This window comes from Cryptotermes secundus, unplaced genomic scaffold, assembly GCF_002891405.2.
Source record: "Cryptotermes secundus unplaced genomic scaffold, Csec_1.0 scaffold156, whole genome shotgun sequence".
NCBI classification, from domain to species: Eukaryota; Metazoa; Arthropoda; class Insecta; order Blattodea; family Kalotermitidae; genus Cryptotermes; species Cryptotermes secundus.
Window position 1 is genome coordinate 172,223 of NW_019727089.1, and position 24,579 is coordinate 196,801.

General features: G+C 37.3%; 1 protein-coding gene across 11 annotated transcripts in view; it reads left to right on the top strand.

Moving 5' to 3' along the window:
- LOC111864305 (titin) overlaps positions 1-24,579 on the top strand; it is a gene marked incomplete at its 5' end in the record, with an annotated part of 253,509 nt that overhangs the window by 167,289 nt on the left and 61,641 nt on the right. For all 11 annotated transcript variants that reach the window (XM_023851449.2, XM_023851450.2, XM_033751371.1 and 8 more), the window contains 9 exon segments: positions 3,203-3,325; positions 5,632-5,784; positions 6,758-6,930; positions 7,883-8,076; positions 14,071-14,386; positions 16,555-16,843; positions 19,125-19,257; positions 22,331-22,510; positions 24,202-24,458. In XM_023851449.2, the coding sequence (XP_023707217.2) occupies positions 3,203-3,325; positions 5,632-5,784; positions 6,758-6,930; positions 7,883-8,076; positions 14,071-14,386; positions 16,555-16,843; positions 19,125-19,257; positions 22,331-22,510; positions 24,202-24,458 (1,818 nt within the window).

Below are 24,579 nucleotides of genomic sequence, written 5' to 3' on the forward strand. Positions count from 1 at the left end.
AAACTGTGAAATATGCAGATGACCTTGTGTTAATGGCTAAGGAAGAAACTGTGCTACAGGGCATGATTGATAGACTAATTGAAATTGGAAGGTGCTATGGCATGGAAATGAATGTGGAGAAAACAAAAGTAATGAAAATTTCGAAACAACCAACCCCAGTCACAATAAAGATAGACCAAAAACAACTGGAGAATGTGAAATGTTTTAAATATTTGGGTAGCTTGTTAACGGATGATGGAAGGTGTAGTAGTGAAATTAAATCCAGGATATCCATGGCAAAAGCTGCATTTAGCAAGAAAAAGAATCTTTTTACCAGCAAATTGCACTTAAATTTGAGGAAGAAACTAGTGAAATTCTACATTTGGAGCATAGCTCTGTATGGGGCTGAAACATGGACACTTAGGGCAGTAGATCAGAAACATCTGGAAAGTTTCGAAATGTGGTGTTGGAGAAGGATGTAGAAGATCAGTTGGACCGATTGTGTGAGAAATGAAGGAGTGTTAATTAGAGTCAGTGAGCAGAGGAATATCCTACACGAAATAAGAAAACGGAAGGCTAATTGGATTGGTCATGTTTTACGCAGAAACTGCCTTCTAGAAGAAGTTATTGAAGGAAAGATAGAGGGGCAGATAGAAGTGACAAGAAGACGAGGAAGAAGACATAAGAAGATGCTGGATGACCTTGGGGACAGAAGAGGATACTGTCATTTGAAGGAGAAAGCTCTAGATTGTATTAAGTGAAGGAATTGTTTTGGAAGAGACTGTGGACCTGCCGTCTGACAGATTACTGATGATGATGATGATGATGATGATGATGTCATTATGTACGAAACTTGGTGCCACTATTTTGAACCCGAAAGCAAACGGCAGAGCCAACAGTGGAAGCACGTGAGTTTCTCCACCACCAAAGAAATCCAAAGCTGTACACACAAGTTCCGGTAAAGTGATGATGACCTTCTTCGACTGTAAGGACCCTCTCCTTGTCGAATTTCTTGAGCATGGGACGACAATCAGTGCACAGCGCTATGAAGACACTTTGCAGAAACTGAGACATGCCATAAAGTCAAAACGCCCTGGAATGCTATCGAACGGCATTATCCTTCTTCATGATAATGCGCGCCCCCACACTGCCAACTCTGTGAGGAATACGCTACAGAAATTTGGTTTGGAAGTGCTTCAGCATCCCCCCTACAGCCCAGATCTCTCCCCATGTGATTTTCACATTTTTGGAGACGTGAATAAAGACATTCATGGACATCGGTTTGCATCAGACAAAGACAGGCTGGGTAAAGATGTGGTTTTGTAGACAGCCCACAAGCTTTTTCAAGGATGGGATTGACCGTCTTATCTCCCAGTGGGATAAATATATTAACAGTTTTGGAGATTACTTTTGAGTTAAGAAATGTTCTTTAATATATTTTGGCTTCTGACCCATTTTCATTTGACTGCCCCTGATATAAATTTTTAGACAACTTTATGAAAGTTCCTTAATTTTAATCCCTTAATGTATGTCATTAGCCAATCACAGCTGGTGCGCAATTTAAGGCATGAAGTGTCTTCGCTCAATCGAACGCTGGGATCGTGGGTTCAAAACCCACTCAAGGCATGGATGTATGTGTATGCGTCGATTCTGTGTTTGTGTTGTCCTTTGTGTAGGTAGTGGCCTTGCGATGAGCTCATCACTCATCCAAGGAGTCCTACTGACTGTGTAAAAATATTATGAAACTGAAGAAGAGGCCAGGTCCCAACAAAGGGCTGTAGAGCCATTGATGAATGAATGAATGTATGTATGTCATTGGGATCAGTTTTTCAGAGCCTCTAGATATGCCCATGAACTTGAACTAAATAAATTTAATTGTTTAATTAAAATGTAATAAACNGAGAGATACAGATACTTAGTTGTGGCAGCCAGAGGTAGTGAGGGAGATGCCTATAACGTTTTGAGAAAAGTAATACATATCAGAAATTTATCCTTATTTAAATTTCTGCTATTATCATATCTTTTATCAACTGTCATTTCTTTTCTTTCTCCACTTCCTGCCAATATGATGTGGCATACAGAAATATCCAGCTTAAAACTAAGTGTTATGCTGTATGAACTTCATGTCTACTAAATGGCTAGCTTATCAAAATATTGAATATGGAGAAAAGTGAAGCATTATGAATAAAAAATTTTAATATTAGGAAGTTACTTTATGTCTAATTGAACCTACCTTTAATAAATAGAGTAACATTGGTGATACAGAAGTAATAGTAGTAGAAATGGAAGTAGAATTAGAATACTACTACTGCTGCTGCTGCTGCTTTTACTACTGTTACCACCACCACCACCACCACCACGACTACTACTTTCATCCAAGAACTCCTATGTGATTTAACAGAAATGTTTTTCTAACTAGATTTTGTTAGAAGAGAAATATTTGGTAATGAAGATATGAAACAGTGCAGTTGAGTCTTATATCTTCCAAATAAAATTTAGTTTTTGGCCCTTGTCTTTTTTATTTCTTTCTAACAGATCTTGGGTATGGCTATGTGTGAACTTAATCTCAATTTGCGGCTATAAGAGAAATTCTGGGAATAAAAGTTTTCTCAAGTAACAAAATTAATGGCAAAAGCATATGAAATGATCCACTGATCCAGCTTTCAGTAATCTCTTAAATGGAAAAAACATAATGCTTAAAACTGTCATAATTAATGTATCTGCCTCACTGAAAGATCTAGTACAAAAGTTGGAAGCAAATTATATATTAATTAAATTTTAGCCATCATGTGGAAAGTTGACATTATAGAAATATCAGTAAAAAAATAAAGTAAAAGTGAAGGTATCCCTGTAACAGGCCGTGGAGGCCCATAGGGTTGTGAGATGTTGAGGTTCCCACATTTTCTAGACAATCAGCTTATAGATGGCGGCAAGGTTGTCAGCCCTGTGCGCCAGCCACCCTTTACCCCCAAGAATATTTCAAGAATATTCCTGTTACTCATTTCTGTTAGATGTTGAGTCGACCCCAGGGCCATAGTGCGGCTGGAAGGATTAGGTCAGTTTAAAGAATCCAATGACCTTCCAGCTTGTAGCATTAGTGCCTCAACCAACTATGCTACCACATGCCCCCAAGCAGTAAGCCTCTAAAATATAGGCAAGACTGTTTTATGTGTCTGAAATAAACCCCAAGCTCAAGTATTTGTTGTGTCATTTACATTTACAGGTCTTAAGGAAGCAGTGGTAACAGAATTACAAGAAGGCGACCTTTTCTTCTCAGTAACCTCCTATGTGGCTGAAAATGAAGATTCCATTAACCTCGTTGAAGGAGAACGTGTTTATGTGCTAGGTAGGTACATATTATTAAATCTGACAGTGATTTGTAAGCTAATAACATTCTGTATAGAGCGTACTAAACATTCTCTAGAGATGGTATTATTTAAGAGAACCTAAAGGTTTATTGCTCTGTTCACAAAATGAATGCAGTTTAAACCGTCTTTAAATACAGTAGTAGACATAAAATATACTTATAACAAAGTGTTCATGTGCAATATATAGATGAAAATAAATTTAGGGCTTGCTGTGTAGTATGTTTTCTATAATAATAGGAGTATTTCTGCTTTAATTTTTTTAAAATTGTTAAATATTTGTAATAATCCTTCTGACATGTATAGCATTCAGTATTCTGGAAATCTGTTTTGTGGCAGTGTATAGTGTGAAAAATTGTTTGCATTCTATAGTGTTGATTCAGAAATAGTACTAATTAGACTGCCATAATCTGCACTTACCTTCATTTTTGACATCTCCAATACTGGAAAATAATTTAAGTCTGTAGAATGTTATCTTTATATCAATGAACTTATCATCAGTATGTGAATGAGAACTTTCTTCTCAAGAACACTCTATGTTTTGTTAACAAATTTTGAGTTAGCATCCTACATTTGCCTGCAGCAGGGAAGGAAATCAATTAAATTCCTGAAATTTGGGTTATAATAGACTGTAGGAAGTTCCCTCAGTGGTCCAAATTTACCCTTACATCATTTCACTCAAATATTTTGTCTCAGTATTATATTGTAACATATAGACCTCTTACCAGGTAGCAATTGCAAACAGAAAGATTCCCACAGCAACAAATTAGCACACAACAAAAGAGGAACTGTTGGAAGCGGTGTTTTTTGTGGTCTGCGCCGCGGCTGTTGCTATGCAATGGCGTGGTAAACTCGACTCTACAGCAACAGTTGAACTACAATAATAGAAAAGCTGTGTTTTTTTTACATTTTCCGTGCCAGGGGGGGTTATAAGCGGGATGAAGTTTAGCGCTTAGTTAGTTGAAAGTCACTCTGTGAAGAGAAGACAAGGAAGTTGGTGTGAAATGGCCACCAGCCTGGAAGATGTTGGTTGAAAGTCAGTCTGTGAAGACAAGACTAGGAGGTTGGTGTGAAATGACCGCCACTATGGGAGTTAGTTGAAGCACTGAGAGAATTGTAAGGGAATCTGTAAAGAAAAGACTTGGTCGGTGCAGTTGAAGAATCTCCACTGTTTGAAGCCGTTACCAGGAAACTACTTGTGGAGACTGTAACAGACTGAAAACATTAGTGTCTGTGCTCTAGTGATTATTAAAGTGTAAAAATAAGTGATGGCGCTATAATTAGCCGTGTTTGGAGTTGTATGTTAAAATGGTCAATAAATCCAAACTCTGATGAAATAATAGTAAACATTGTCTTACACACAATATGACACAGTATAATATTTCTAGTCTGAAAAAAAAGTTCACCTAATTTCTGGGGAACTTACTGCCTTCATCTTCAGGATCAAAAAGTAAGTCAAGCAAGAAACCATCAAGAAGTAGGTGACAATAAGAACCAAGCTTGCAACCTGCTTTATGCTGGTTTCTTGTTTGGCTTATTCCTTGACCTTGAAGGTGGAGGCATTACTTTCCTCTGAAATGTCTGTGAACTTCTGTCAGATTATATAACATTACCTTCCAGAAGATAGTACCCTTCATAGTCACCACTATGAGAACCTCAACTCCCAAATTTCTCTGTAAGGTAAAAAGGAAAAGTTATCCCTGTAACAATTTGATGTACACAGATTTAATGAGAAGTCAATTTTGAGTCATGCTCTGATGTAGAAACATGTGTATTGTATTGTAGAAACATGTGTATTTTATTGGACAAAATGTGATACAAAGCAATTTCTGTTTGTTGGCCTAGTATAGTGATTCAAGATGTAGCACTCTTAATGACTAAGGATCTTGGGTGTGATAAATATACTGCTGAATTTAGGCTTTTACAGTGGTTAATTCTGTTCTTGGATTGTTGCAGCTTGTGGTTGTTGGCGATGTTACTGACATTTTGGAGTTATGCTTCCTCCATCTTCACGGTCAAAGCTGGAGGCATCATGTATCTCCGAAATGTCAGCAACATCACCAAGAACCACACGTCGCAACAACCAAACATAGAATTAACATAAGTAAATCAGTCTTGCTGTTCCTTTATTTTCTGCACTTTCAAATAAATGAAATGAAACTGAAGTCAATATAGGGATCCTCAGAGGCAAAAAATATACATTTATACATTAAAATAGAATACACCATATTTGATTGTAATAGCAGCCTACAAAATTACACCTCTATGTTTTTTACTTGCACTGTAGAGCAACTTAACTCTGACTGGTGGTTTGTGAGGAAATATCTGACACAAGAAAAGGGTTTGGTACCAGCTCATTTGCTCCAAGATGAACCCAGCTATACAGCCTATGTACAAAAGAAAGTCCATCAGAAGATTGACAGATTGCCAGTGTTTGAAAGTAAGTATCTGTGAAAACCTTCTTTATGAGTCGAATTAATTTTATTTTGAATGAAACCTATTATTTTACTGAAAAGTACTAATGTATTATTTATGGGGATCATAGGGCTGCGCCATAGCTCAAGCGGTTAGTCACTGGCTTCCCACCGCAGTGGCCTGGGTTCGACCCCGGGTCTCGTTAAGTGGGATTTGTGGTGGACAAAGTTTCGCTGGGGCAGGTTTCCTCCAAGTACTTCGGTTTCCTCTGCCAATCTTCATTCCACCAATTGCTCCACAATCACCCTCACCTATCATCTGGGGCTGGTACAATAGGCCAGAAGAGGCTGCAGTACAAGGGACTTAGTCCCACCCTACTAGCAATAAAAAAATATAGGGATCATAGCTCATAGCTTCATGAAGAGCATTCACTTTTGTGTGAGTCAAATTAATTTTATTTTGAATGAAACTTATTATTTTATTGAAACATGCTGATGTATTATTTATGGGGATCATAACTTGCAGTTTGAAGAAGTATCATATTTCATCGCTTAATAAATCTTTATTTTCCAAAATTTGGTGAGCATAAACATTGATATGTGATTTTCATGATGATTAATAAAATGGAGTAGAATATAATTTATTTACATTTCACATGGCTGTAGTTGTGCTAATCCAAGAATGTAGAACATGTTATAATACAATACCAGTAAAAATATAGTCCTAAATATAGTATAGTTGTTATAGCTGTTTGCAGATTTATTCAGATGTATGGTAAGAATATTTTATTATAAAGAGCAAAATAATTCTCTTGGTGTGTTTGCAGCAATACTTGAGAGCTTTTAACTGAAGTCAGTACTTCTATGCAGCATGATTTTGTCATATGCAAGAATTATTTCTGTTATTTTGAGTAAAGAATACAGTAACTTTACAGAAATTCTTGGCATTAAGCACACAAGCTATATTATTTACATTATAATACCATGGAATCTATGCAGGACCAACAACAGGTGAGCATAAAACTGCCCCGCGCTTTGTGCAGAAGTTGCAGCCCAAACACGCACAAGATGGCACAACATCGCAATTTGAATGCCAAGTTGAAGGAAATCCAAGACCACAGATCACATGGTTCAAAGAAACTGCAGTTATTCTTCCATCGCAAGACTTTCAGGTTAGATATGAAAGTGATAGAAAAATCTCTGTGTTTCTTTATTTCTTTCTCCTCACTTTCTTTATTTCCTTCATAAAATTATTGAGCAGTAAAATCTGCAAATCCCCAGATATTTCTTTTCTTACAGGAGAGATAATTTGTAAATGTCACATAGGAGTCACTGGCAACATAGAATGAATGATGACTTGTAGAGCCTCGTTTCAGTTGCTGTTGAGAATCTGAAACAGCAACAAGAACTAATCTTGAAAAGACAGCAGGTATATTTTTTGAAGTAATGAGGAATTCATTTTAAATTTTGATGAATTTATATCACCTTTCCATTCCATTTTTGGTATGTTCGCAATGAGAAGTTGCATATGCCTGTTAACTTTGTCACGTCTGTCTCTCTGTCCCTCTGCCCTTCATCTGGCCACATGTAAGAACCTGAAAATTACGTACGTAACTGATTTTTATGAGATACGATATTTTGTAGTTTTGATAAGATTTTTTGGCAGATTCCATTGTTATTTAAAATTAGGCAACAATAAAGACCACTTTTCATGAATATTGTGTTTAAGCATCCTGTTGTATTGTTGTATTTATTTTGCATGCATATGAATATTTCTGTCAGAAATGCATTTGAAATTGAAATATATGAATACAAAATAAAAACTTTACATGACGATTCATGTTTTCTTCCATGCACTTCAAGTATAACTACCCGAGATTTTATCCGAGGAAGAAATATTTATATATATTTGTGAAATTCTGTTTTCACTTTATAAGATTGTTATCTACTGGGATATAATACCATGCATTTCATATTCCGTTCAGATAGCAGTTCCTTGCGTCCATGTGGCGGTGAACTAAATCTTGATTGCAGTAAATACAGACAGGTCATACTTTACATATACAATGTCACACAAATTCAAAACAGCTGCAGGGCTGTCATAGAACTCTTTTGTGCTTTCAGTTATATTATGATGAAGATAATGTGGCTACACTCATTATCAGAGAGGTATTCCCAGAAGATGCTGGGAAGTTCACCTGTGTAGCAAAGAATGCTGCTGGTTTTGCATCCACTACCACAGAGCTAATTGTAGAAGCTCCCCTATCAGACCATGGCTCTGACACGACGATCTCTATATCAAGAAAGAGTCTTTCAAGGTAATTATTTTCATTTTAGTTCTTTAAATGTTGGAATGTTCAGCCAGCAAAATCTCCGTGGATGAAAATTACATTTTATTTTCATGAGCTCTTTGTAGGTTGTGTGGGGTTCTCTTAATGTGTAGTCTTGTCATTACTCCTATGACAACCCACTTCTTCGGAACAGTTTGTTGGCCCTGTAAAGGACCGTGGCTGCTGAGATGTTTGACCGGTGAGGTAGCGCGGCGTGCACCAGTAAGGAGAAAGGCTAGTTACTGTGAATGGCTGGTGAAAGGCTAGTCGTTGAGCGCGGTCGCTGGAGCGGAGAGGCGGTAGCTACGCCAGTTGCCCAGTGTGTCAGGTATGGCTACTGGCGAGTCCATGCGGCCTAGTTGCCCAGTGAGTCGGGTGTGACCGGCAGACAGCCGTGGCAGTCATGCCTGGTGCAGTGAAGCTCCGAAGCCTCCGTAGACCAAGCGCTGGTGACAAAGCCTGCTGGCTGATGTTGCTTGGTGTGGCTAGCTCGTAGACTGATGATGAACTGCGTAACTCGGCGTTGGAGCCGCTCCTTTTTATACACTGCTTGGTGGGGCGGAGCGAAACTCGAAATTGAGGAGGAAGAATTGATTGGCTAGCGCGCGTAATGGTGTAGATGTGGGCTAGCGCCGAGCGTAGTATAAATGCGATCGTTTGAAGCAATCTGATTGGTTAGCGTGCGTGATGGTGAAAAGTGATGTGAAGAGCGAGCGTTGCAGAAATGCGTGATAATGTGGGATGTTCCCACATCACTCCCCCCCTTGCGAGAAGTGATGCTGCTTGCGAATGGTCTGCGGCGTGTATGTTGAGCCGTGATGATCCAACGTAGGAGTCGTTGCTGATGTTCACCACACGCGCTTCCAATCACGTCGGGGTCACCAATGTGGGTAGCTCGTAGACTGATGATGAACTGCGTAACTCAGCGTTGGAGTCGCTCCTTTTTATACACTGCTCGGTGGGGCAAGCGAAACTTGAAATTGAGGAGGAAGAATTGATTGGCTAGCGCGCGTAATGGTGTAGATGCGGGCTAGCGCCGAGCATAGTATAAATGCGATCGTTTGAAGCAATCTGATTGGTTAGCGTGCGTGATGGTGAAAAGTGATGTGAAGAGCGAGCGTTGCAGAAATGCGTGATAATGTGGGATGTTCCCACATCACTCCCCCCCTTGCGAGAAGTGATGCTGCTGCTTGCGAATGGTCTGCGGCGTGTATGTTGAGCCGTGATGATCCAACGTAGGAGTCGTTGCAGATGTTCACCACACGCACTTCCAATCACGTCGGGGTCACCAATGTGGGTAGCTCGTAGACTGATGATGAACTGCGTAACTCAGCGTTGGAGCCGCTCCTTTTTATACACTGCTCGGTGGGGCGAGCGAAACTCGAAATTGAGGAGGAAGAATTGATTGGCTAGCGCGCGTAATGGTGTAGATGCGGGCTAGCGCCGAGCGTAGTATAAATGCGATTGTTTGAAGCAATCTGATTCATTAGCGCGCGTGATGGTGAAAAGTGATGTGAAGAGCGAGCGTTGCAGAAATGCGTGATAATGTGGGATGTTCCCACAGTTGTATAAGACTGCACCTATGTTTCTTGAACATCTGAAATCACTGAGAAAAGTGTTTATGTTTTTCGTATAGCAAAGCTTTCAGAACTCTGGGAGTGATGCCAGAACTCTGAGGTCTTGGTAGGACAATATTCTGATTTTTTTGTATATTAGAAGAGTACAATTTCATACAGGGATATCGTGGCTTGTAGATTAAACTTTTACATCTGTATGAATCAGGAAATTTAAATCAAACACCTAGAAGCATCAGACCTCCCCTTTAGATCTGTACTCTTTAACCATGTCAGAAATAAATTAAGAAAACTTCACTGAATCATTGCTAGTGCATATAATCAGAACTGATGTCAATCAGATTATAACACTCTTACAATGGCATGTCATTTTGATATTACTGATTCCAAAGAATGGTTGAATACTTACGAGACCTTTTCTGTTAAGGAATATCATTCAAAAGAATTACATTCCCATTGCTTAAAATATTAGACACTGTAAATTTAAATCTTATTTTCCAGGTTCATATACAGCATATTTGTTAAAAGAATCAGCCACAATATGAAAGGATTTAAAAATTCTTGTTTTCTAAGCTCCTAGAGTAGGCACCATTTCAATAATTTTCTTGGCACCACATCAGTTAACTTTTGAATTTGTAATTGTACGTAGGTTGTACCGAAAGTCATGAGCAACTTTTTTTGCATGCAACCTGGGAACAGCAGATGAAAGAGAGTACAGTGGTAGGTGCAACCAGCTGTTGTGTTAACCTTGAGTGTTTTGTGATGTCAATAGCCTGCATCACGTGACCAGCATCACTCCTAACAAAATGGCCGACAACGATATGTCGTTTCGCCAGCATGCTGTCATCGAATTTCTTGTGAAAGAGGAAATCTCTGCTGCAGAAATTCACCAGAGACTTCAGCGTGCTTATGGAAGTGTGTGCATGGGTGCGAGCAGTGTTCGAAGATGGGTGAAACATTTTAAAGATGGGAACACCAGCATCGAAGATGAGCCTTGGAGCGGTCGTCCTCGAATAGCCCTAACTGAATGCAACAAGGAAAGAGTGGATGAGATCATTCAAGATGACAGGCATGTGACTGTGGACACAATAGCCTGAAAACTTGGAATAGGGCACAGTGCAGTACAGGAGATGATTGAAAGCTTGGGCTATAGGAAAGTTTGTGCTCGTTGGGTCCCGCGGTTATTGACCGAAGACCACAAAGGTCAGCGAAAAGCCATCACCTCAAAACTGCTGCAGAGATATCGACACGAAGGCGATGATTTTTTGCTCTGTATTGTGGCAGGTGACGAAAGCTGGTTTCACCATTTCGAGCCTGAAATGAAACAGCAGAGTATGGAATGGCACCATTTGCATTCTCCATCAAAAAAGAAGGCAAAGACAGTGCCATCAGCTGCGAAGGTGATGGGCACAGTCTTCTGGGATGCAGAGGGGTTTATTCTGGCCGAATTCCTGGAACCTGGGCAAACCATCAATGCTGCTCGTTATGTCCGGACGCTGCACAAGCTCCGTCGTGCATTGCGTGATAAACGTCCGGGCCGAAACATCATCATTCTTCATGACAACACTTGCCCCCAAAGATGGGGTGGGAAGTTCTTCCTCACCCCTCCTATAGCCCTGATCTGGCACCCTCCAACTACCATCTTTTTGGATTTGTGAAGGATCAGCTGCATGGACAACGTTTTGAGACAAGGGAGGCAATTCAGAAAGCAGTGCATCAGTGTCTTCGGATGGCTGGAATGGAATTTTACAGAAGGGGAATTTTCAAACTCCCAGAACGCTGGGAGAAATGTATATAAAGAAGTGGCAATTATGTGGAAAAAATAAAGAAAGGTCTGTAGATTGAGGTGGTGCATTTGATTTGTCAATAATAAAGCATGTTACTTTACAAAAAATTGTTGCTCATGACTTTCAGTACGACCCTCGTAAAAGGAAATTTTTGTCTAAATATGCGCTTTTATGGAATCATCTTTTAGAAGAACCCCAGCTTCCAAAGAACACAGTGTGGGAACTGCAGGTATAGAGTTTACCAATCTGACAAGAAGCTCAGTGGGAGGTTTTTATTCCAGAGTAGTTTACACATTTCTTATCATAACTTTATTACTAATAAAAATAACTTTTAAACTGCCATAGAAGGGAGGACAAGGAAGACACTATTGCCCAGGGTTGGATATATAATTTGAACGAACTTGCCAAGTACAGGGCAAGTCCAGACGTCAATGAATCTCCACCGAAAGGTGGAAAAGAAGAAAGAGAAAATGAAGATAGTGAAAGTGAGAACTTGAGAGATTATGATTGTGATTGTGACCAGACAGTGGGTGTACTCAAAAATATTATAGAGGGAAATGACATCAGTAATCAACCAAAAGTAATAGAAACAATCCTTGATCGGGAAAGAGAACACAGTGATAGAAGAAAAAGAAGACCACCTACCAGAAATGAGGATTCTTTATGGGAGGAAAATCAAATAAGTCTCATTTCAATAAGTGTAATTATACTAAAGACTCTCTAATTCTTGTACATCAAAATATCAGAGGGCTTGGAGGCAAAACTGATGAATTGAAGTGTTCAATAGTTAGCAATAATATAAATCCTCACTTAATATGCTTATCAGAGCATCACATGTCTGACCAAAAATTATTATACAGCAATTTCCTGAACTATTTATTGGGAACAAAGTATGCCCATATGACTCATCAGGGAGGAGGTGTTTGTATATACTGCTATAAATCTAGCACAGTTCTGTGATGAAAAGAACATAGAAATTTGTACACTCAAGATTTCTTTAGCTAAAACTAACATATTTGTACTGTGTATATATAGGTCACCCTGTGGGAATTTTGAGTACTTTATAAATAAGTGGGATAAAGTACTCAAATTACTCTATAAACCAAAAATTGAATTTATATTATGTCGTGATTTTAATGTAATTTTTTTAGAAGAATCAACTCATAAAACACAGCTATGAGTGCTGTTGCAATCATATAATATATTTCAGTACAGTTCCCAACAAGAGTAACTGTGACCAAAAGCTCTGCTATTGATAATATTGTTATAGATAAGGCCAGGATAAATTCATATGAAGTAATCTCTCTTAGTAATGGACTGTCTGATCACGATGCTCAGTGTCTTGTACTAGAAAATATCAATTTCCTGGAGAAGAAAAAAGTGCAGGGAATCACAAGAAGATTAGTAAATTAAGACACAATTGCTCAATTTCTTAATAAACTATCTAACGAAAAATGGGAAAATATATATAAACTAAATGATGTAAACGAAATATTCAACTCATTTTTAAATAAGTATTTACATGTCCTTGAGTTGTGCTTTCCAAAGCAAAATGTAATAAATAAACTCAAGGATAATGACTGGATAACAGCTGGTAGACGGAAGGAATCCTTGTTCATTCTCTGTTGAAACAATTACAACTATTTGTTTAAATCATACTATAAATCCTACTGCATGATATTAAGAAGAGTAATAAGAGAAGCTAAAAGGAAATATTATAATCAGTTAGTCACATCAGCTGAAAAGAAAATAAAAACTACCTGGAACATTATCAACACTGAAACAGGTAGGACTAACAATCAGAATAAAGGACGTCTACTTCAGACGTTTCAAAATAATAATAAAAAAATAAATACTGAAGAAGCAGCTCATAGTTTTAATAAATATTTCAAAACAATCACAGAAAATCTTAATATAAAGAAATTAATGGTATTCCAGATATGAATCTTAATTTAGTTGCAGAAGAGGAAATAATTAGTATAATTAGCAAATTAAAATTGAAAAACTCTTCAGTGTAACAAATAAAATTATAAAAATGTGCAGACAACAAATTAGTAATTAATAAGTCATTAACCATGGGTCTCTATCCAGAAAGATTAAAATATGCAATTATTAAGCCAGTATACAAAAAATGGGAAAAGGCTGTTATAAGTAACTACAGGCCAATATCTATAGTAACTAGGTTTGCAAAAGTTTTTGAAACAGCAATTTTTAGAAGACTCAATGATCATGCCATAAAACATAAAATATTTCTTTCAGAGCAGTATGGATTCCAAAAGGGATTGTCTACCAAAGATGCAGTGTTTAAATTAACCAATGTAATGCTTACAGCTTGGAATTGAAAAGAGTATGTAACTGGTATATTTTGTATTTGACTGTATTAATCTTGATCTTCTATTAATGAAACCGCAGTACTATGGAGTACAGGGTGTATTGTGGCAGTGGTTTAAATCTTACCTCCAATATAGGAGGCAAAGAGTGGAATTAAGTGGTGGAGCTATATCTCCACTTCTCCATATGCCATCATGGCATAGTGCTTAATTTATTAAGCATAGGGCCAACTATATCTCTGCAGTTTTATCACTAATAGTTCTACAGTATGTGTGTTTTATTATTTTCAGGGAATCTTCCCTTGCTGACATTCTGGAAGGCATTCCACCCATGTTCTCACGAAAACCTAAAACTGTTTGTGTGGATGAAGGCAAAGATGTGGAACTTGAGAGTCGTCTGGTAGCTGTTCCTGAGCCCCAGGTGACATGGTTCTGTAATGGCAAGGAAATAAAAACATCTGGCAATGTCACTGTGATCTCTCAGTCAGACATGCACATGTATACAAGTATTGTGCGCATTAAGAAGGTGAAGAAGAGCCAGGAGGGAAGTTATGAGATGGTTGCTAAGAACAGAGAGGGAGAAGCTGCTGTGCAGCTGACTGTGAAGGTAATGATGATCAGAGAGTGAAAATAGTACAAATACATGAGAGACAGACATAAACCATTATAGCATCTTGATTTAATTAGAAGTACAATGCTGGATACCTTTTCTATCACTTTCATCTTCATTGACATATGACACTGAAACATACATGTAATATTCTTATACATTTATTTACAAGCAGCGGTGACAGTGAACAACTGGTCTGGTGTGCTGCACCCATAAATGTTATGATGAGGGTAACTAATTTCATTAATCAAATGTTTACTCACTTGAAGATATCCAACATAAATATACAGAAAGTCAGTATGGACAAGTTCAGTGAGGTAAGAAGATGATGTAACCCCATTGTGAGTAGGGAAGCATAACCCATTGTCATCATTGATTATAAGGGAATAACAGTGTAATTTTATCATTATAAATTAGTAAATTCATGGATAAATGCTGATAGGATGATATAAATAAAAATTAGATACATTTTAAGTCCCCAAAATATATAAACCAATTTAAAGTTAGTGTTCATCCTGAAGAGTGTACCCTTACTTGAGAATTGTGTATACCCTTACTTGAGGACTGTGTAGTGCTCTGCAACCAACACTTTATAGTCATTATAATTTAATGTGTAATTTGCGTTCTTTTGAAGAATTTATTGAAAATTCTATGTTCTCATCCAAGAATATCAATCCACCAGAAACAATGTTCACTACTTTTGATATGCTTGTTTCTAAAGAGAATACTGAAGTTTGAAGGAACTTCTAAATTTCATTAAGTATATAACAAGAAAATTAATAGTTGTTTAGGAGTTGTCAGTGAAAGTCTTGTCAAAACTTGTGTTTGTATTTTTGTTAGACAGCAATATCTCTTTATTTATCTTCTGAAACATTTACTGTTAAGCGCATCACAGATTTTAAGGACATGTCATCATTTTGGACAGATTTGTTCAAGTAATTGTCATTTCATTTGCTAAATAACTGAAAAGTAGTGAAATTTTCCAAGAGTATCAAATGAAAAATGATCAATCTGAAACCAACTGTAGCTCTATTTTTGGCTGAAAATAGAAGTAAGCACAGCAGATGATCTGAGTTTGTAAGTTTGTAGTGTGATTAACCTCAATGAAATACTGTGAAGTAATACTGCAAGAGAATAAGATTTATTACAGAACACAATGAGTTTGTAGTTTAAGATATAGCTTGGCCTAGCAACTTGGTTTTGTTGAATTTTTATAAGAATAATTTTGACTTTTCAGTTTAATGCTTGGCGTAGAGTGTACATTTCAGCATAAATCTGCTTGCCACATAATATGTTAACACTTTCTTATAAATCGTATAAACATGTTTGTCTTTCCTGTAAGAAGACATAGTATATGAAGTAGCATATAATTTTATTGTGATTTGGGCAAAAGACCAAATGTAGACATATCATCAAAGAAAACAAATGCAGCATTGACAGAATTTGAATTTAAGTAATAAATTTTTCCAAAACCAGAAGTATTACCACCACTGCTGCTATTGCTGCTGTTGCTGCTAATACTTCTAGTCTTCTTTACTGGTGCTGGAACCATGCTTGGGTCTCAGCCTCCTCCATGGTTTTGTAACAACAAATTTTTCTGGAGTGGTCCTCACAACCAACCTACAACCTGGAGGACCAGGACTACACTTCATCTGGCCCCTTCTCTTTGACCTCTCTGGCATGGGTGGCCCTATCAGGAGCTTAAATTCCTGCCAGCATAGTTCTCTGGATCATTTTGTAATGCAGACCTCCTCCCCAGGATAAGGCAGAAGTCCTTGAGGAAGAATACTACTAGCAGTAGTAGTAAGATTACTAGTAGTTCTATCAGTAATGGTGGTGATGGTGGTCATAGTAGTAGTAGTAGTAATAGTAGTAGTAATAGTAGGAGAAGTAGGAGGATGAGGAGGAGTAGCAGCAGCAAGAGTCATTCTATATTCATCATCAGTAATCTGTCAGACGACAGGTCCACAGTCTCTTCCAAAACAGTTCCTTCACTTAATGTGATCATTCTATATATAGATGATTAATAATTCTTTACTCATTATGTATTGGCTTTCCAGGTATCTGACATTTTAATCCACTTGCCATGTAAAATGCAATTAAATATTTCTTCTAATTTCAAATATTCTTCATCTAATCATTGAAGCATTTGAATATCTGTTCAGGTGAAGAGTGGTGGGAAGGAACCTCCACAAATCTTGGAGCCATTAAAGAGCATGAGTGTTGAAGAGGGTGAGACTGTGGTGCTGAGTACACAGGTTGTAGGTAACCCAACTCCAGAAGTAACGTGGCTTAAGAATGGGAAACCATTGACAGACCAGCCTACTCACCAAGATGGTGATACATACACACTAATGCTGCCGGAACCAACCCCACAGGACACAGCACAGTACACGGTCCAGGCTAAGAATAGTGTTGGTTTTGCTGAGACTACTGCAACTGTTGTGGTTGAAGGTAATCAACTGGTTTTTGTTAATCTGGCTTTTATTTAGATGGTGAATTAGATTTATGTAAACTAAGCATCTCCTTATTTCAACAGTAGTTTGCTGTAAAGAAAAGTATGCATGCCAGATTGAAGCCCTGATTCAGAGTGATACACATCCTCAAACTTACGCAGTGTGGTTTAAAATGACAGCTTTCAGAAGTGCAACGAAATGCAGGGTGCAGATGTAATTCAGTTTGTGCAATGTATCTGTTTACCATGTTTCATGGTGTATGTATGTGTATATATATATGTATATACAGTAGAACTTGGTTATAACGTCATCAAAGGGACCTAAAAATAGTGTCGTTATAAACGAATGTCGTTGTAACCGAAATGGGCACTTCCACAGTAGTCTTATGTTAGTCACGTAAAAATCTACCAAAAACCGAGTTAAAATGTTGCATTTTTTAGTGAAATACATAGTTAAGTACAGACTAACATAACATTAACGTGGAATTGCCCAAATGTATAATATCAAAGACATATTACAGCGCTTTTCACTGACAATACACACAGTATTTCACGAATCACTTTAACTTTCTCTTCAATGCTTAAAACTTTCCTTTTCATTGCCATGTTTTCGCTACTGCACTTCTCTGGGTTTAGGCAGGAACACTATAGGGTAAGTAGACAATGTGAGGTCCTGTTAGATGAGATTCTAGGAAAGGAATGCAGTTAACAACCTGCCGCGTCCTCTTGCACTATTCACGCAGTCCCACCCCACACCCTTGTTTTCGCATAAAACCCACGCTCCTCTTGCAGCCCGCGGTCGTATNTTTACTATATATATATATATATATATATATATGCAACCTGGCTTTCTAAATGAGTATCCATTAATCTTCAAAGCATGTTTTCTCTGAACCTTAGCCTTTAAGAGACGCCTAATGTGATCTGAAAGGTGCTCCTAGCAGTTATACTTGAAAGAATAATAGTATATTCTTGTGATTGCTTGCAAAATAATATAAATTAATACATTTATCTTCAACTAGATTTATGGTTGCTTAAAACTGAAATCCTAGTTTTGAAGAATTTTTTATTTTTTCTGCTCCCTTCATTCTCCGTGTTTATTCATGGAGGAACCTAAAATGTGAAACACAGAAAATTTTTTGTATTTTGAAAAATGTTATGTAATCAAAGAGATTAGTTTCTTCTACTGGTTATTTAACAGTACTGTCAGTATCTAGACTGTATAGTGTTGAATGCTATTATGAGAGATGAATGCTGAATTGGAAAGTGTCTCTGTGGTCCAGTGGTCAGCATTCCTGGCTACAGATCCTGAGGTCTGGGTTCTATTCCCGGTGCTACGAGATTTTTTCTGAGAAGTATTGGGTCTGCAACGTGGTCCATTCAGCCTCGTGATGATAAATGAGGAGCTATTTCAAGGAAATAGCGGCTGAGTCTAGAAAACCGAAATTAACGGCTGTGGGGATTTGTTGCGCTTACCACGCAACACCCTCTATCCACAAAAGTTGGCACTAAACTTTGCCAACAAACAGCAGTCCCTGGGTCGGTATAGTTCACTTGCAGACTAAAATCACGGGAGATTTTTGTAAGGAAGTAGTTATGGCCTTATCAGTGAATGTACTAACCCAGCATTTGCCTGGAGAAGGTGAGGAGAACCGTGAAAAATTTTTAGTCAGGATTGCCAGTATCCTGTGTATGACTAATCAAGCACCTCTTGAATATGAGTCTAGAGCATGTCAACCTGTTCAGTAAACTAGATTAGTGGAGCTTGGCTAGATACACCAGAAATGCCTTTTAATGCTACATTATAAATATAACAGACTCCAAATTTTTCTTCAGGTTGGTTTTATTGAATTTTGAAACTTGTAAAATTAAAGGTAAAGTTGTCCCTATGCTTGATTAATTAAATACTATACCATGATGGCACGTGGTGGAGTGGAATTATAGTTCCACCTTGGCACTAGATGAAGGTGGGTGGTCAGCTTAATGCCCCAGCCGCTTTACCTCTGGGAAAAGAGCCCCCAGTGCTCATTGGAAAGGAGGCTGGGTGCACCACCAACCCAGCCACCTTACCTTGGGGAAAAAGCCCCCAGTGCCCATTGGAAAGGAGGCTGGGTGGGCCACAGAGCTTGTCTGGATGCTGTGGAGTAGAGAAAAATCTCTTGCCCCAGCTGGGAATCAAACCCTGGCCATCCAGCCTGTAGCCTATTGCTATACTGAAATATGTTTGTCTAACTCTCAAAACACAGGTACTATTTACTAACTCAAATGTTTCAATTACAGAGCTACCATTCGATAAAGCAGAACCTCCTCTATTTCTGGAAAGGTTTGAAGAAGAGAAAGTTCCAGAGAAGGGAACATTACGTTTATTGGCAAGGGTGACTGGAAACCCTACCCCTATAATCACATGGCTAAGGTACTCACACAACATTAACATCTTTGCCTTAGATTCTAAAGCAGGGGTCTCCAAACTTTTCGAAACGTGGGCCACATTAGGTGTTTCAGCACTTTCAATGGGCCAGATAAAATGAGAAATTAATAACTCTAGGTATATGAGTTTTATTGAAAGCACAGAATTTCATAAACTAAATACAAAGTACATGAGAATAAATTATCGTATATTCATGACAACAGACAGAAGCAGCAAATGCTCATATTTTCATCACAAATTATAATAAAACAATTAATGTGAATGATGGAACTCTTTTTCCATTCTTAAAATCTGATTAAATTGAGGTTCAAATTTTGAAACGCTAATCACAAGTAGCGACTTTAAATGTTCATTCGATAAATTTGCCCTTTATTTTGACTTGATGTACTTCATCTGGGAAAAGTTTGTTCACACAGATATGTCATTCCAAAAATGGAGATAAATTTACAAGCAAATATCTTTAAATTTGGAAATTGCTCAGAGTTCAGAAATTTAGAAAATTCGATCAAATTTCTTTCCTTGTATTTGTCTTTAATATGATAATTTTCCTGAAGTTCAATAATTTCCATTTGAATTTGGCTTGGGACATCAGCAGCATCACAGTCAAATGGATTTTGAAACAATCTAATTTCCTGAGCACTGGCATCCAATTCAGCAAATGGCCTCCAAAATTTTTCTTTCAAATTTAAAATTATGAATAATATTAATATTAACATAATATGGAATATCAATATATTTTAAACACAATCGTAATTAATGGATTTGAAATCTATGAACAAGTAGTTTCTTTACCAGTACTCATTGGAAAATTAGTTCAGTTGGCACATTTCTGCACAATTCTTTCATGGGCCGGATAAAATCACGTCGCGGGCCGTAGTTTGGAGACCCTTGTTCTAAAGGGTTCTGACAGTGGTATATAATGCTCAAAATTACTGGGTTTTTGGACTTTGTCCATCATCTGATATTCTGAAGAACATTAAAGAACCTGACATTTCAGAAACGACCTATTTCCATCCTCAGGTGAAGGGATGGGTTGGTAGGTGTTTCCCACCCCTTCTACCCTTTCCATCCTCAGGCAAAGGGGTGGGAGACACCTGTCCACCTACCCCTTCACCTGAGGATGGAAACAGGTCCATTTTTCAAAATGATATGTTCTTTAGTGTTCTTCAATATACCAGATGACAGACAGTCCAAAAACCCCATAATTGCACTTCTTCCTTTAGTGCAGCTGCTCATCACCTTCGGTTCAGTGTTTGTTTGGTCATGCAAATATATTCATAATCCTATAAATTCAGATTATACAGAGAACTAATATTGGGAGAATAAATATTAAGATAACCAATATAATATGCCAGACCACTTATTCTGCTTCCTGGTAAAACGATTAGTAATAGTAAATGTAGATCAATACAGTATTTGATTAATGGAATGAAATCAAATTTTGGTACTTTTGGTGAACAACAAGAAATCAAATTCTGAACCCCTTTGTGCCTTGCTTGGTCACATAAATGTACATGAATTCATTTTAACAAGAATTATAGCAACCCCATGTAAGACCTTGTTTATGCTATGAAATGTATTTACTGTGCATTTTAAGGTGAAACAGTAATGTGTAAGAGTGTTCACTTTAGAATTACTTTGTAATTGCTTTAAAGTGTCCAACAAACACAAGATAATTGAAAATTACTTTTGTATGACTGTTATGTGAAATTCTTACGGTTCTCAACATACAAAGCCTTCAAATATATCTTACAAAGAACACATCTGTGAAAAGGCCTGTTTGTTAAGCAATAAAATCAAGTTATATGCCAAGAGTATGCTCTTCAATTCCCTTCCTCAGTATGGTATCTTGTGTTTTAAAATTTTGCACTAGAAATGAAATACTAAAGCTCATAATTGGGAGGCCATTTTTGTCCATCTGCATATTTCCTACCTTAGAATACTGAGTAGATTTTCTTTAATTTTCTTTACTGTGTGTGTACATAAACTTTGGTGAGTGAAATTGATTATGTATTGCATCAGTCCAGTACTACCCATGGATACTTTGTATGAAGCAAAAACTGAACAAGAGTCCTTTAGGTCAACATGTTTCTCTGTGTTTAGTGTCTTACGAACCATTTCAGCTTAAAGATTATGGTCTTTTGCTGTGTTAACACTTTGTAATTTGGTAAACAATTATAAATATTTTGGAGGAAAATACCACCTCCATTTTCTTCCCTCAAGGTGGAGCAGCAAGTCCTTCTGAAATTCTGGTATCCATCCACATGCTTCGGTAGAGCTGATGGCTGTTAAGAGTGCTTCAATTTGGAAGGCTGTAGCTAAGATTAGGCTTATAAAAGAGCCTGGCGGTGCACATTTTACCCAGCACTGGTGTGAATGCTTAGGACAATTGGAAGTTGTTCTTCTGTGATAAATACTCAATATTCAGTCCCCCAAACTTCATAGCACCACATCCCAGAAAACCAGAATCTTAATACACTGTGAGCTCCCCAAAGCACACATTTGAATTTATAATAACATATAACAAAATTAATTATGTTGTAACTTTTCTGAATTGGAAGGTATACTACAGTTCAAGATCCAGAAATTTCTATCCTGTTTCCATCTCAAGAAATCACATTATACAGTATCATTGCAATGTGCAATATGTAACAATACACAAGTCCCAGAGTGGTTCCCAACCACATAGCAGTCTGACCAAGGGAGTTCACGCCAGTAACACAGATGAACAGATTGATATTATAATAAAATTTTACAATTTAGTATAACTTTAACCTTTGTTTATTATACAATTGCCTTGCATCCTGATACCAAAGTACAGATTAGTTTAAATGCTGTATTTTATGTTGTTAGGGACAGCATTCACTCTCTATGGTAACTACATGGCAGATGGTACTCTATTTGTAAGATTGGAAAAAGAATTAGTACTTAACTTCTGCACGTGTGCTGTTTCATATGCACGGGCATGTGCACACATGCACAAACACATTAATTGAATTATGCATGTAATGTGCCATTGAGCATGAAAGCAAAGGCATGTGTTTTATCTCTCCAACAGAAACAACGAAGTCTTGAAACCATCTGATACAATAGCACAAACATTTGATGGTGAAACAGCTGTGCTGGAGATACGAAACGCAGATTCTGAGGTAGATGCTGGTGACTACAAGTGCTTGGCCAGCAATCCAGTAGGCAAAGCATCTCATGGAGCAAGGGTCATTGTGGATGTTGATAAAGTGTAAGTATTGCAGTACTGGCATACCAAGTGAAAGAACCATGCAGCTGCCAGTTAGTGATGTCCTGTCACTGAGTTTGTGCATGTTAACATTGAATATCTGTGTGCCAATGACAAAGTCTGAAAACTGTTCCTGAATTTAAAAACAAGTTTATAGTGTGTTATCTTAAAAAACTTATGTAAATTAAACTATTGCCCATAGAAACTTTCTGTAGTAGCTGAGCTTTATTTCCTGTCAAAATATTTCATTGTATGAAACCAAATATTCATAACAATCTTTAGACTTTGTCCCAAGCTAGCTGCATCCAGTTCACATCTTCGAACATATTTCTATCTGAACCATTCTTATTTTATTCTGCAGCATATATCTAGGTCATGTAAATGGTCTCTTCCTTCAAGTGTGTGTCTGTTAAACTCAGTCTAGAAAGCTGTACTATTAAACATTTGATTTTGGGGACCTGAATTAATTGAGAGAACATTACATTTTATCCTTTCAGTCACCACACCAGTATTCCCTTTATTTTGAACATGCTGCAACAATATGGCAGAAAGGTAATGTAACAAATGTAAACCCATAACTTCTTGTATGAATAACATTAATGCCTACTGTTTTATTTTTCAGTTTTATGTTTAAGTAAATATTCATTAGCTGCAAAGAATTGAAAATTAAATTCAGTTATAAGCCAGTCACAATCATCTTATTCTACTTTCAGTAGTGCTTTTGGTATTACATTCATCCATTTACTTCATTTCGTAAAAAAGCAAAAAAGTATCTGTATCTTCAGCATGTATATTGTAGACAAGTAACAACCACTGTAAACATTGTCATTTTGGTGACCATTACTCAGATATTATAAGGAATTTATTTTTAATATTATCCTCACTTCCTGTACCGACTTCCTGGTATAATCTTACACAAGTTTCTCTTATAATCATGATAAAACAAAACAATGAGCAGACAGATGCAGTGTAACACTTTACAATTGTATTTGATGGGCACCTTTTCCTTGTCTAGGCCAGGCTGTTGATCTGTTACCCAGCCTGATTGAGCTTCTTCATGGTCATCTCAGTCTCTTCAGACAAATGCAGGGATGATACATGATATAGAACATGTGTACCTCTGGCCAGATCTGTACCTACTTACTGTTCATTATCATTGCCACCTCACTCAATACTATATGTAACATCATAGTTGAAACAGCACTCTTAAATAACCTAGCATTTAATCAGTAATAATTTGTGCCAGGTGACAAAATTTTCTTCTCGACTGATATTTTGAACATTTTCCATCTTCCCAGTTTTCTCAAACCATTGTATATGAATTCCTTACTTTATCTGGTCACTTGCAGATGAATGCAGTACCAGTTTCTGAAACATTTGAAAAACTTGGATCATTGAGAGTGTCCAAAATATCAGTCACAAAAATTGTTATGCACCAATATTAGAAATCATCAATCTTAACTTTCTAAATTTGTTTACTATCACAACTTTATTTCTCAGAAGACAGAGCACAGTTTCTACCACATAATGTCTACAAATCCTTGTCTTCTGCCATAGCCAAATTTAAATTATCAACTGTGGTTCTTGTAATATGTGTAAACCCAAACAGAGAGCTCTACTATCAAAGCTGCATAGAGTCATCACAAAACAATACACACAAGCATAAAGTGATTAATTGTTCTTTTCCTTTTTAGGACCTTTACAAAGAATCTGAAGCAAATTGTTCAAGTGCAGGAGCAAGAAACCTTGAGTCTAGAGTGTGAGACCTCACATTCTGTTTCCACCAAATGGTTTCATAATGGCAAAGAGATAAGTGGCATGGACTATCGTGAAGTAATCCAAGAAGGGCGACTGCATAAGCTAGTCATCAACAAAACTACTGCACGTGATGCTGGAATTTACAAGTGTACTGTCAAAAATCAGACAACAGAAAGCAAAGTGACAGTTAAAGGTATAAATATCAGTATTATTGAAATGGATGAAAAATAATTAGACTATACATTACTCTGAAGTGAATTTAAAATTTCTATAGTAATTTAAACCAAAAGCACATACCATCCAGTATAGTACAT